The 15000-nt window shown below is 42.2% G+C and overlaps 1 protein-coding gene across 5 annotated transcripts in view; it reads left to right on the forward strand.

Moving 5' to 3' along the window:
- The first annotated feature begins 5082 nt into the window (after window positions 1-5082).
- cep43 (centrosomal protein 43) overlaps window positions 5083-15000 on the forward strand; it is a 33177-nt gene continuing 23259 nt past the window's right edge. For 3 of the 5 annotated variants that reach the window (XM_080790569.1, XM_080790571.1, XM_080790572.1), the window contains exons 1-5: window positions 5083-5408; window positions 10524-10577; window positions 11744-11801; window positions 13848-13936; window positions 14893-15000. The exon at window positions 14893-15000 is cut by the window's right edge and continues 18 nt beyond it. In XM_080790569.1, coding sequence (XP_080646695.1) covers window positions 5325-5408; window positions 10524-10577; window positions 11744-11801; window positions 13848-13936; window positions 14893-15000 — 393 coding nt within the window. In that variant the 5' untranslated portion in view covers window positions 5083-5324. The remainder of the gene's footprint in view (window positions 5409-10523; window positions 10578-11743; window positions 11802-13847; window positions 13937-14892) is intronic. The other 2 variants (XM_080790570.1, XM_080790573.1) reach the window with 2 other exon arrangements.

The raw sequence follows: 15000 nt of genomic DNA on the forward strand, positions 1-15000 counted from the left end.
TTGTTCAATAGCTAAAGTATAACGACGTAATGCTTTAAAAACACCAACAAGGGGGTGTTTCCGCCGTCCAGAATGAGATAATGGAAGCCAGCTGTGAAGATTTGGCAGTGGGTTGTTTGTCCTCCATGTCTGTCTGACATCGACATGAGTTGGTTTCTGAACTGAACATCGACATGAGTTGGTTTAGGGTCAGGGTTATAGGGTTATAGGGTTATAGGGTCAGGGTTAACCCATTCTGACCTGAGATCAGATTCATACGAGGTTTCCACTGGACACACACTGGTCTGATTAACCCATTCTGACCTGAGATCAGATTCTAAAAATGTCAGTCGTTCTTCGATTTTTCGAAAAATAGCAGACCTATACAAGCTTGTAGATCTGCTATTTTTCAATAGCTAAAGCATAACGTTCAGAATGGGTTAAGGCCCTAACCCTGCACACCAACATGAGTTGGTTTAGGGTTAGGGTCAGGGTCAGGGTTAGGGTTAAGGCCCTAACCCTGCACACCAACATGAGTTGGTTTAGGGTTAGGGTCAGGGTCAGGGTTAGGGTTAAGGCCCTAACCCTGACATCAACATGAGTTGGTTTAGGGTTAGGGTCAGGGTCAGGGTTAGGGTTAAGGCCCTAACCCTGCACATCAACATGAGTTTATTGGTTTCTTGACTGAAAGATCCTGCATTCACGTTGTTGTTGTTTTTATTCTTCTCCTCTGTTAACTCTGCCTTGAGAAGAGATTAATATGTAAGAATTCCAGAGACGGTCAAAACTAATATAGGAAATCACATCTTTTCAGACGGGGGTCGGCGGCCAATTATATAGAGATTTTTGGGGACCTTGACATGAAAAAGGTTGAGCACCACTGACGTAAAAACACTGACGTAAAAACTCTGACGTAAAAACACCGACGTAAAAACACTGACGTAAAAACATAGGTTTTTCTGAAAACTGTCAGGATTCAGAAGGCATCTTTTTAGAATCATCCTCAGCTCTAAATGGGTTAAATTGTCTTCCTTTTGAAAGTGCAAGGCAAAATGAAGTGCACTTAACCGTCTTTTTTTTCTTACATTTTATTAATTTTTCATGAACAGAAATAGACAAGGACACATATACAGAAAGCAAAAAGACAAACAATTGAACATTACAGTATGTGTTGCCAACTCGGTAAATAAAAAGTAAAAACAGTAGATAAATGCTTTAATTGTAGGAGATCACACACAGACAGGATAATAATAAAATGCAAACAATATGTGAGCGTACGCGCGCGCGCGCACACACACACACACACACACACACACACACACACACACACACACACACACTCACACGCATACACACACACACTCACACTCACACGCATACACCCCCACACACTCTCACAGTCATACACACACCCACACACACAATAATATTGGACAGCACACTTAAAGGGACACTTCACCCTTTTTGCAAAAAGATATATGTTAATGACATTTAGAAGCTTTAGAACACTTTCCTGGGGGTCTTTATGTGTGTAATATGTGGTTTTAGATATTTTAGATTGTAGCAGTGAGCCTGTTGTCTCTGATGTCATGGACACTGGTCTCACTACCTTCCTGGACTACATGTTGTCTCAGTAAGACAGCTCTCCCCCCTATCCACAAGGAGGAGCAGTGCACCAAAGAATTATGGGAATTGTAGTCCAGGAAGGTAGTGAGACCAGTGTCCATGACATCAGAGACACCAGGCTCACTGCTACAATCTAAAATATCTAAAACCACATATTACACACATAAAGACCCCCAGGAAAGTGATCTAAAGCTTCTAAACGTCATTAACATATATCTTTTTGCAAAAAGGGTGAAGTGTCCCTTTAAGCACTGCAGGTATATCATGTATATTGTTGTATTGTGCACAGTGTGCTGGTCATATCAAATACAGTATGAGGGCTAGTATTGATGAACATCACGCAAATCCTTTCATCATAAAAAAATCACACCTGTGTGAACCGAGTGGTGCAACTCCCCTCTCTCCCCCCCCTCCTCTCTCTCTCTCTCTCTCTCTCTCTCTCTTTCTGCTCCGTCAGATTAGCTTTATTATGGATATCAATCCGCGTCGCTGAGAACTATTTTTTTCATTATTGTTTTGGCTCGGCCTTTCCTTCTTTAGCGAACCTAGACAGTCAGAAGTTGGATTTGCGTCCAGCAGGTGTCCAGCCATGTCACATACTTCTGTCGTTCCAATTTCACGCATGCGCACACCACTCGTGCCCATTGACGTACACAAACAGGTACACGGACCTTGCTGGTTGTATAGGAGTGGTTGCACCACTCAAAAATGTCAGTGGGATACATTATTTCACTTCTTTTGGTTAAAGACGTATAGTTAAAACATTTATTTTTTATTTTTTATACTTGATATCCTGTTGATATAATAACGTACCACTTACTTCAATGCTGTGTGTCATGCACTGTTGAAATAATAAAATGTAGATTTGTTTTAACAGGTGGTCTTGGTTATGGTTGCGTCAGTCTGCGCTGGTCGGACTGAAGATGAGAGATGAGGCTGAATTGAAAACAGATTCATTGTTAACGGAGAAAATATATCAATGAGCAGATGATGAGAGAGGAAGGACGCGTGCGTGTGTGTGTGCGCGCATGCACAAACACGACAGCATTCTAATCTATACGCACGGCCGAGAAGAGGAGCTCGCTGGCGGGTCCGAGCGTCGCATCTCGTCGATGAGAATGGAAGTGCCGCTGCTGCTGCTATACCGCTTATATTGGAACGCTGTGGCATCAATGTCACGCGGCGCTTTATTGGCCAATCGGGAGAAGCCGATGGGACCTGGACCTGGGGGCTCGGCAGCGCTGTCGCCTCACAGATAGGTTTCTGGGGACCCCCTGGAACCCCACAAAAGCTAGGAAGCAGACGTCAAACTATTGATCTGGTGTCCGTGAGGTCAGATGTAGATTTGCTGGCCGGCTCCATATATGCAGATCTAGGTGATGATCCAGTCTTCTCCATGACACACGCCATATATGGAGCGTGCCTTGAGTGTACAGGGTTTGATGACTGAGGTCAGATCAATATATGGAATGAATTCTGTACTGGCCATATATGGAGCGTGTCTTGAGTGTACAGGGTTTGATGACTGAGGTCAGATCAACATATGGAATGAATTCTGTACTGGCCATATATGGAGCGTGCCTTGAGTGTACAGGGTTTGATGACTGAGGTCAGATCAACATATGGAATTAATTCTGTACTGGCCATATATGGAGCGTGTCTTCAGTGTACAGGGTTTGACGACTGAGGTCAGATCAACATATGGAATGAATTCTGTACTGGCCATATATGGAGCGTGCCTTGAGTGTACAGGGTTTGACGACTGAGGTCAGATCAACATATGGAATGTTAGAATAGCAAGGACGGGTGGGGAAGGATCAACATATGGAATGTCAGAACAGGTCAGCTTATAGAGATCTAAGGGTGTGATGTCAGATGTAGAGTTGCTGTCACGTGATGTCACGAGACCTGACCATATATGGAGGCGTGGGTGACAGACGGACGGACGGGAGATGCGGGTTTTCATAGTAAATGAAACCTACAGTCGCAATAAAATCACACTTGTGTGAAGTGAGGTTTTCTCTTATCGTCATAAATCACATTCTGTGCTCAGCCAATCAAATCACACCGACCCTATAAAGGTCATACGGAATAAATACTACAGTGTGGCAACCACACTAAATATGGTTCCATTTCTTATTCTTCTGGTTCTTCTACATCAGTGGTTCCCAAAGTGGGGTCCCTGAGGGAGTTCCAGGGGGTCCCCAGCTATATGATAGTTTGGAACCTTTTGGGTCTGTAACTCAGAGGCCCCTTTTCCACCGGTTGGTTCCCAGTGGGAACCGGTTCAGTTCTTTTCCACCGGTTGGTTCCCAGTGGGAACCGGTTCAGTTCTTTTCCACCGGTTGGTTCCCAGTGGGAACCGGTTCAGTTCTTTTACCACCGGTTGGTTCCCAGTGGGAACCGGTTCAGTTCTTTTCCACCGGTTGGTTCCCAGTGGGAACCGGTTCAGTTCTTTTCCACCGGTTGGTTCCCAGTGGGAACCGGTTCAGTTCTTTTCCACCGGTTGTTTCCCAGTGGGAACCGGTTCAGTTCTTTTTGGTTTTTAGTCCATGAGCCAGAGCTCCAAAAATTGAAACGTTAATTATGAATTGAGTGGCGCAAAACCATACCTACCGGTATATTATATTGTTATCACCATTAAACTTCCCCATTGAGTACTTACACGAAGACAGTGATTTATTGTATTACAAATTTTACATTTTTAACTATACAAATGAGGCATTATGTAGGAAAATGTGCAAAATATGAAAAAAAATATGAAAAAGCTACTACTGTGGAAGGGTTATCATGTATTCATTTACTACATAACAATTTAATATAGGGTATAGTTTGCCCACCAATTTTGAATCTTCTCTCATGAGGGTCCCTGACGCCCGCATATCTTTTCAAATGATTAGTGCCAATGTGGGGGTCCTTGACATGAAAAGGTTTGGGAACCACTGCTGTACATCATCAATTATTATTGTTTAAGCATTATGTATTGTGTGATAGCAATTCTGTAGACTTAGATAGCATTTGATTCAGACTTATAGCATGTTATGTAGACAGCATAAGTGCATTGTATGTAGTCATGTATGTATGCATGTATGTAGTCATAGCACGTCATAGTACATATATCATAGTAGTATAGATGTATAGCTTATGTATAGTTTCATTATAGATATTCCACTGTTACTTTCTTAGCTTATATTACGCATGTTTCATGATAAATGTTTTTATGTGATGTATTCCCATGCTTTTTTGTTCTTGCTTAATGTAAATCGCTCTGGATTAAGAGCGTCTGCTAAATGCCTAAATTGTAAATTGTGTGTATTTATTATCAGGCCAAATCAATGCCGAAAACCCCCCTGCAACACACTCCGGTCCAGTAGGTGGCGCTATGCACACCTCAATAATGACCTGGACCTGAACCTAAAACAAACAACTTCCGCGTCGCGTGCACGTCAGTGTGTTTGTTATTGTTGTGGTGGTCGTCTAGGACGCCGGTAGCTTTAGCTCAGAGTATTATACTACATCAGTAAACCACAACCAACTGAATAAACCTTTTATTTTAACCACATTACTGAGTATATTAGTGGATGAAACCCTTATCCGCGGAGCCTCGCCAGCCTCTCGCGGCCAACAGAGAAACAAGTCGAGGAGAGACACAGACAGACAGACGGGCTGTGTGTACATTTTAATGTCATTATAAACATTAGCACATTAGCATTAGCATCATGTCTGCTACAGAGGACGACACGGAGCTCAGAGACCTGCTGATCCAGAACCTGGAGAACAACGGCATCCTCAACAAGCTCAAGGTAAATGCATATTATACTGTTTGTTTATTTATATATTTATTTATTTGCTGCAGCTATGTTTGGCTTCACTCCCACAGTACTATAGCCTGCTAGCTAGGCTATAGCCCCGATAGCCTCTAGTCTATAGCCGCTACGACAGTGTTTTCTCAAACTAATTAGCCCCGTGGACCCCCATTTGAAGAGATATGCCAGGGACCCCCCCATCCCATAAGAGAAGATTTTTACGGCTCTATAGCAGTGATTCTCAATGTAATGCTTAATTGGGTCGTCCACTCACAGTTAACAGTCTCTGTATTGAGTTTGTGCTTGAAATGTTACTGTAATTCTGCAAACTGTTAATACATATTTCAATCAATCAAAACCGTTTAATTTCAAGGACCCCCAGCCAGTGTGACATGCATTAGTCTACTCTACGGACCCCCATTTAATGGCATTTCTATCTCTGGGACCCCCGTTTATATTGTAAAATCAATGTTAATTTAACTCTGAGAGTGTACCAAATGGAACCAAATTAACCCGTTAAGGGGGTCCATTTGGTTCCATTTGTGCACTCTGAGTTACAGACCCATAAGGGTCCATTTGGTTCCGAAATATAATTTAGCTGGGGACCCCCTGGAACACCCCCAAGGACCTAGCCCAGTGGTTTACACACCTTTTATTTATTTCATTTTTAGGGACTCTCCCATAATAATAATAATAATAACTCTTGTCGACTGAGTGTACATTCTCTAATTGTGTAGACTTCTTGTACATTAAGTAATGAAGATGTTTATGAAAGAAAATCACACCCATGCCAAGTGAGGGGCGCTAATATCTAACTCATGTTGCGTGTTGAATGTAAGCGTAAAGTTGCCTTTGTTTTCACCTTGCAGGCAGAGATGTGTTTCTGTTTTGTATAGAGAGTATGCACATCACATGCATGATTTTCCCATCAGGACACTTCCCCCCCCCCCCTCATCTAGACTGAACATTGAGCAGCTTGAAGCGTTGGAATGTTGGAAATCACTCAACCGTCCTGCCGTACCACCTGTTTCTAAATGTCACATAATGCAGGAGGCAGCAAAAATGTTGTGTTATTGAAAACGAGCACTTCCAAACTCTGACACTTAGAAAAAATAATGAAAGGCAGGGCATTTCTTGACAGAAAGTAGCTCATCATAACGTTTCTATGGTGGATTGTCATGAAACAAAAACTTTGCAGATGGAAAGAGGATAATTCAAGCTTTTCGTTCAGCTGCAGTGTTGGTGAGTTTAACATTGTTTAATGCAAATCAGACAGGACTTTAATGTTGGTGAGTTTAACATTGTTTAATGCAATCAGACAGGACTTTAATGTTGGTGAGTTTAACATTGTTTAATGCAAATCAGACAGGACTTTTCTGTGTCTGTGTCTGGCGAGGCCAGAAAGTAGTTTTTTGCCACTCAGTGGGCGTTCCCGGCCGCATAACTTCCAGGTACGATGATGTCACGCGCATACCCTCTGAATGATATGCAGGGGTTGACACTTAAAGTGTAAGACCACTTTTTTTTTTTAGGTTTGGGTTGCCATGATGTAACTCCAAATGTGGACAAGACATTGATTAGAAATGGATAATTCAAAATATGACCCTCATTGACTTACATTGTACACGGAAACAGCTCTCAAAGTCACTCTTTCAGTACGTAAACAAACACAAATAAAGTTGATTCTGACAATCAACAGACAATCAAACAGGGTGGGCCTCACCTTCACCTCAATTAATGTTAATATCAGAGTACTGATATAGTATTGATTTCAGCTGTTTACAATTCCAAACCCACTTTAATTACTTCATGACTAGTATTAAAATGACTAGTACTTAATGTCTAGTATTAAAATTGCAATTAGGTTCAGGTTTATTTGTCATGTGTATAGATACAGAGTATAAATACAATGAAAATTGTTTTGCTCAGAGCACTCTCAGTCTTACATACTGTACACAGGACATAAACAAACATCTATAGTGCAAGAAAAAGACAAAAAACAGGAAAAGAAAAGTCCAAGTGAAGTGCAATACAGTTCGAGGTCAGCTGTTCAGCAGCCTGACTGCCTGGGGGTAAAAAGGGGCGGCGGTGGCTCAGGGGTAGAGTGCCTGGATGGGAACCGCAAGGTTGCCAGTTCGAACCCGGGCTCCCCCAGAGTTACTGTCGAAGTGTCCTTGAGCAAGACACTGAACCCCTAATTGCTCCTGATGTGCTAGTTGGTGCCTTGCATGGTTTCAGCTGCCATCGGTGTATGAATGGGTGAATGTAATGCACAATCTATGTAAAGCGCCTTGGATAAAGGCGCTATATAAATGCACCATTTACCATTTACCATTTAAAAACTGTTACTGAGACGGGTGGTACGAGTTTTGATGTGTAGCGTTTTTTGGAAGGGAGTAGTTTGAACAGGGTGTTTGCGGGGTGGCTGGTGTCTTCCATGATGTTATGGGCTTTCTTCATACAGCGAGTGGTGTAGATGTTATGGAGAGTGGAGACTGGAAATTATTGTCTTTTTGTGTCCAATGTAGTAGTTCATAAAGTTAACATAACTATAACTAAACGCATTTGAAATTCAATACAAAGCTTACTTTTCAAAAAATAGCTAAAAACTATTCAGGTTTTCCATTCAAATACTGTATAGCAAATATAGCCTTTTTGCTGGGAGGCATACTGTACAAACCGACGGAGCGCTAGTTCGGCATGCGTCCGCATCTCGGACTAGCGCCTGCTCCCGTGCTCGCGGTTAGGGTTTGAGGTGGGTTGGTTATGGTTAGGTTAGGGTTTGAGCCGAGGTGGGTTGTCCTTTTTCGGACCAATGACCAGTCTCACTAAAGTACTGCACCAGTGTTGTTTTCGTCGACTAAAACTAAGACGAAACTTGTTCGTCGACTAAACCTTTTTTCACTGACTAAAACTAAATAAAAATGAATCTATGATGACTAAATATACTGACAATTTCGTCAACAAATAAAAACTAGACTAAAATGTTAGGAAGGGACTATAGTGGACAAGAGATCCAGTTTTATGCTGGGTTGCATGCTGAAAATAGCAGATCAGCGCGACGCGTTGCGAGATTGTAGATCTGCTATTTTCAGCATGCAACCAAAGTGTAAAATATGTCATTACAACGACATCAATGCCTGTCAAAACACATTTTAGTCGACTAAATCAACTGTAGATTTAGTCGACTAAAATCGTATGACATTTAGTCGACTAAAACTAGACTAAACACTAGAACATTCCAGGTGACTAAAATGTGACTAAAACTAAGTGAAAACTATTCAAGAGACTATGACTAAAACTAAAATAGAAATTTGCTGCCAAAAACAACACTGTACTGCTAAGACAGTAATATGTGGCTGTGGAGTGTAGAAATATATTGGCCCCTCGCCATCGTCAAAGTTGCCCACCCCGGGCGGTTCTAGAGCAACACCAAAACTCAGGTGGTTTTACTCCTACCATTTGAAGATCTGGGTTCTGGATCCACGGATCCAGTCCGGGTTTTCTTCCTAATAAAATGGGCAAATCAACAGGAAGTTAAACTGTGGACAACTTTAGTTTTTTTTTTCAACCAAGGTTCATGTTTTAGGTTGTTATTAGAGACAGTAAAAGATGAGTGTTAATTATTTTCTATGTGCTGATTTCTTTCGTTTGAGCGATTTTAGCTATTTGTTTTACAGGGGCATGGGGGCATTCGAACATGGGGCTAAATATGTATTTCTTTTAGACAATTTTATAGTGATTCATTTTATATTATTATTTACCATAGTCACAGTATGGCAGTCCCCTATAGTACCCCCCTTTTTTTTTAATATATTTTTTATCCCACGATTTTGTAACCCATTTTTCACCCCTGTGTCAATCATCTACTGTGATCCTGGGCTCTACACACCCTCCGCCAACCTGGGGAGAGCAACGGACTTAACTCATGCTTCCTTCATGCTTGAGTGTCCAAGTTGCTCCTTTACACCTGACAGGGGGGAGTTTCCCTGGTTGGACGTAGCGCGTGAAAGGAACACGTTACCCCCCTTCACATTCAGTAGATCTTGTGATCTTTTGTGGCCAGATGTAACTTCCTGGGGTCTAGTAGGAGTATAATAAACAATTAAAATAATCTGTGTTGAGGGACCCCCTCTAACATGAGATGCGACATCTCAAGGGGCTTATCCTTTCAATAAAGGTATATTATAATAGGAGGAGGGGACTTAATGTGAACTCAATACCGCCGCAATAGAGCACCGAAGTCCTGGCGTAACTCGCTCATCCCTTCGGTTCCCCTGGTTCGCGGAAGTAATTTCTCTATGGAGAATAACACGGGGTGATCTTAATATCGTCTACTATAAGCGTTGTGGTCCAAAAATAAACAAGCTGTCTCGGCGTTATTGTCAGGGAGGTGTCTCTGTATCGTTATATTGTCAGGGAGGTGTCTCTGTATCGTTATATTGTCAGGGAGGTGTCTCTGTATCGTTATATTGTCAGGGAGGTGTCTCTGTATCGTTATATTGTCAGGGAGGTGTCTCTGTATCGTTATATTGTCAGGGAGGTGTCTCTGTGTCGTTATATTGTCAGGGAGGTGTCTCTGTATCGTTATATTGTCAGGGAGGTGTCTCTGTATCGTTATATTGTCAGGGAGGTGTCTCTGTATCGTTATATTGTCAGGGAGGTGTCTCTGTATCGTTATATTGTCAGGGAGGTGTCTCTGTATCGTTTGCGACAGTCAGTCACTCATATATGATACAGTCTGCTTCTAGCGAAAATGTAACTAATTCAGCAGCAGTAACATTAGCGTTTTCTCTCAGTCAGTTGATTTTTCATATCCACATGAGTGAAGCGGCCGGGATGACATGTTTATTTTTCAAACACAGTTCTTATATGAAGCAATCTAAAAATCCTATGGCGATTTCAATGCAACTAAACAAATACATGAACCTGGGGACTGACGCCCTCTACTGAAAGTGACGTCAGACTTCGGTGCTCTATCTGGCGGAGTCAGGTTAGGTCTCTTTCCCCCATTGGGATTCAAACTTGGTCTCACAGACGGATGTATAGTTTCTGTAATGAATGAATGAAATGTAATGGTGAAGTGACTAGTGTTTCTGGTGCCCCCTGCAGGCAGAGATGCGCGCTGCAGTGTTCCTGGCCATGGAGGAGCAGGATAAGCTGGAGGTATATTGGTCCCATTCTGACCTGAGATCAGATTCTAACGCACAGAAGAATGGTGGTTTCTTTAACGCATTTTGACCTGAGATCAGATTCTAAAAAATGTCTTCTAAATTCTGACAGTTTTCAAAAATAGCAGACCTACAAGCTCGTAGTGGCGCGCTATGAGCTTGTAGGTCTGCTATTTTTCAATAGCTAAAACATAGCATAATGCCAACACCAAAAGGGGTTCCCGCCCAAAATGGGTTAATGACTATTAACCACATGAAGCCCTTCCTATAGAGTGTCGCAGTCCCTCCCTCTTTCAGAACGGTGAGTGGCCCAGGAAATAAATCCCAATGCATTTCTCCCATAGGATTTTCTTAAAGTATTTATTTAAAGACGGTTACGCCGCGGACAAAGCCAACTCGGATCGTGACAAATCATGACAATGAACACAATGTTTTGGGGCCGATCAAATCATTAGGAAGAATAAATTAAAGGCAGGAGACAAGACTATTTGTTTTGTTTTTCTTCTTATAAATGATTTGATCGGCCCCAAAACATTGTGTTCATTGTCATGATTTGTCACGATCCGAGTTGGCTTTGTCCGCGGCGTAACCGTCTTTAAATAAATACTTTAACCCATTCTGGGCGGGAACCCCTATTGGTATCTTACCCCCTCAGGCCGGGCACCCATATTTGGGTTCTGTACAGTATGTACAGTATTCAAAAATGTAATTTTTTTGATGCTGCTATATAAATATTTGAATCTGGGAGCCCTCCCAGATCAAATATTATTATTTGGGGGCGTGGGCGGGTGCACGGTCTGACAAGTTTGGGAATCCTTTTAGCTATAGGCAAAAATTGTGTGATTATCGCATTTTGACCAGAGATCAGATTCAAAAAATGTCTTCTGCATCCTCCTGACAGTTTTCTGAAAAAGCCATGTTTCTATTTCAGTCGTTCTTTGATTTTTCAAAAATAGCAGACTTACAAGCTCGTAGCGCGCCACTCGGTGGCGCGCTACGAGCTTGTAGATCTGCTATTTTTTCATTAGCTAAAGCATAACATGATGATCTGCTATTTTTTCATTAGCTAAAGCATAACATGATGCTAACAACCAAAAGGTGTTGGATTAGTTTTCTAACTACTTCTAACTAACTAACTACCATTTGTCTTTTGTCCCGAAGCAGAACAAAACACCGCTTGTCAATGAAAACCTGAAGAAATGCCTCAATACCAAAGACGGTAAGTTTTGCCCTCTGATTAAAATAATACTAATTGACTAAATCCCCTATAAAGGTGATTAAGCAATATTACACGAGAGGGTGTTGTTTAACGTGATTATTGCCACGACAGTGATGCGGTCAGGAACGAGACGGAGTCGAGATCCGCAAGCATCACTGAAGATATTCAGTAGATATCGTGATCTTTTGTGGCCAAATGTAATTTATTGGGGTCTAGTAGGACTATAGTAAAGAATAAAAAAATAAATAGCTTTAAAACTTTGTAAAGAAATACATATTTAGCCCCCGTGCTCGAATGCCCCCCCGCCCCGCCCCCCCCTGTCAAAAACAGCTAAAATCCCTAAAACGAAAGAAAGCAGCAAATGAAAACAAATGAACACTCACATCTTTTACTTTCTCTAATAACAACCTAAAACATGAACCTTTGTTGAAAAAAAACCCGATTAAATATGTCAAATAAATTACTTCCAACATAATGGTGGCAGCTTTATTTTATTATTTATTTTGTAACTTTATTGTATGTGTGTTGTTCCTTGCAGGTCGTGTGGTCGCCAGTCTGGTGATACACTTTATTGTATGTGTGTTGTTCCTTGCAGGTCGTGTGGTAGCCAGTCTGGTGATAGTAACTTTATTGTACGTGTGTTGTTCCTTGCAGGTCGTGTGGTAGCCAGTCTGGTGATAGTAACTTTATTGTACGTGTGTTGTTCCTTGCAGGTCGTGTGGTAGCCAGTCTGGTCATAGACTTTATTGTATGTGTGTTGTTCCTTGCAGGTCGTGTGGTAGCCAGTCTGTGATAGTAACTTTATTGTACGTGTGTTGTTCCTTGCAGGTCGTGTGGTAGCCAGTCTGGTGATAGTAACTTTATTGTACGTGTGTTGTTCCTTGCAGGTCGTGTGGTAGCCAGTCTGCTGATAGACTTTATTGTATGTGTGTTGTTCCTTGCAGGTCGTGTGGTAGCCAGTCTGCTGATACACTTTATTGTATGTGTGTTGTTCCTTGCAGGTCGTGTGGTAGCCAGTCTGCTGATACACTTTATTGTATGTGTGTTGTTCCTTGCAGGTCGTGTGGTAGCCAGTCTGGTGATAGTAACTTTATTGTATGTGTGTTGTTCCTTGCAGGTCGTGTGGTAGCCAGTCTGGTGATAGTAACTTTATTGTATGTGTGTTGTTCCTTGCAGGTCGTGTGGTAGCCAGTCTGGTGATACACTTTATTGTATGTGTGTTGTTCCTTGCAGGTCGTGTGGTAGCCAGTCTGGTGATAGTAACTTTATTGTATGTGTGTTGTTCCTTGCAGGTCGTGTGGTAGCCAGTCTGGTCATAGACTTTATGGGCTGTATTTTGCGTGTCTTAAGTACCAGGTCTTATTCCCTAACTTGAGTAAACTAAAGACCTGGAGGCGTGATCAATGCTCTTTGGCCACTCAGAATAGCCAAATGGCATTGATCACGCCTCCAGGTCTTTAGTTTACTCAAGTTAGGTAATAAGACCTGGTACTTAAGACACGCAAAATACAGCCCTATGTGTGTTGTTCCTTGCAGGTCGTGTGGTAGCCAGTCTGCTGATAGACTTTATTGTATGCGTGTTGTTCCTTGCAGGTCGTGTGGTAGCCAGTCTGTGATAGACTTTATTGTATGTGTGTTGTTCCTTGCAGGTCGTGTGGTAGCCAGTCTGTGATAGTAACTTTATTGTATGTGTGTTGTTCCTTGCAGGTCGTGTGGTAGCCAGTCTGGTGATACACTTTATTGTACGTGTGTTGTTCCTTGCAGGTCGTGTGGTAGCCAGTCTGGTGATAGTAACTTTATTGTATGTGTGTTGTTCCTTGCAGGTCGTGTGGTAGCCAGTCTGGTGATACACTGTATGTGTGTTGTTCCTTGCAGGTCGTGTGGTAGCCAGTCTGTGATAGACTTTATTGTATGTGTGTTGTTCCTTGCAGGTCGTGTGGTAGCCAGTCTGTGATAGACTTTATTGTATGTGTGTTGTTCCTTGCAGGTCGTGTGGTAGCCAGTCTGGTGATAGTAACTTTATTGTATGTGTGTTGTTCCTTGCAGGTCGTGTGGTAGCCAGTCTGGTCATAGACTTTCTCCAGGTGTTCAACTTGGACTTCACCCTGGCTGTTTTCCAACCAGAGATTAACTCCGTGAGTACGATATGAACTTCAGTTTTCAGTTTAAGAAAGTGTTTAAAAAGGGGAAAAAAATGATAAAATATGAACTAGAAGGTTAGAAAAGTGTTATTTTGTTCCCTCAGCGTTGTTTTTGTTTTTGTTTGTTCTCTTGTTGAGCTCTATGTTATTTCGTCTTGTTGTTCTCTTTTTTTTAGGGTTAGGGTGAGGGTTGGGGTTAGGATTAGATGTTTTATTTTATTTATTTTGATAGGGGTATAAATAAGATTTATCTTCTTCCTGCTCCTTTTCTTATATGGAATATGTAAAATGAATATAATCATGTAAAACCATAACTGAAATGAAATAAATAAATATGAAATTAAATGAAATGAACTAGAAGTGCACTCTGTCCAGTGCCTACTTGCTTGTTGCGCACAAGTAGGCCATACATGGCCTACTAGTGCGCAAGCAGAGTGCGCAAGTACTGTCGACTGCTACAAACTGTCAAATCTCAGCTATGTATATGTAATGTGTAAGTTGATTAGTGGTATACTGTGGTTACTTTGCGCGTGCCCCGTTTGGATGCGTATGTATCGTAGCAGCATATTAATGACGTCAGGGTATAACTGGTAAAAAAACAGCTAAACCAGCCTGCAGTAAACGCATACGCAGTTACGCACGTGCGCAAAATTGCCTGGTGTAGCTTGGCCGTTAAACTGCAGGGCAGAATGGAAGCAGCTAGAAGGCTATGGACCAGAGCTACTCAAACCCTAACCTAGCCGTGACCGCGAGCAGCACATGTCCGACATGTCGGACGCATGTCGGACTAATGCTCCGTCGGAAATTACATGTCCTAAAGTCGTCTCTTCGGCGCTACTGAAAATGTCGTGACGAGCCGAAATCATTTCGGCACTACAGCGGCCGAAACAGCTGTAAAATAGGAGTATGAATCGGCCCTAAGAATGGCGTTTTTTTTTCCTTCCCTACAGGTAAATGGACTGGACAGCCGGACACAGGTGTGTGGTGAGCTGGGCATGTCTGACACGGACGTGAACAGGAACTCTCCTCTGCTGCTGCACCTGGCCAAGACGGCGAGA

This window comes from Protomyctophum bolini (assembly GCF_963924005.1).
Source record: "Protomyctophum bolini genome assembly, chromosome: 19".
NCBI classification, from domain to species: Eukaryota; Metazoa; Chordata; class Actinopteri; order Myctophiformes; family Myctophidae; genus Protomyctophum; species Protomyctophum bolini.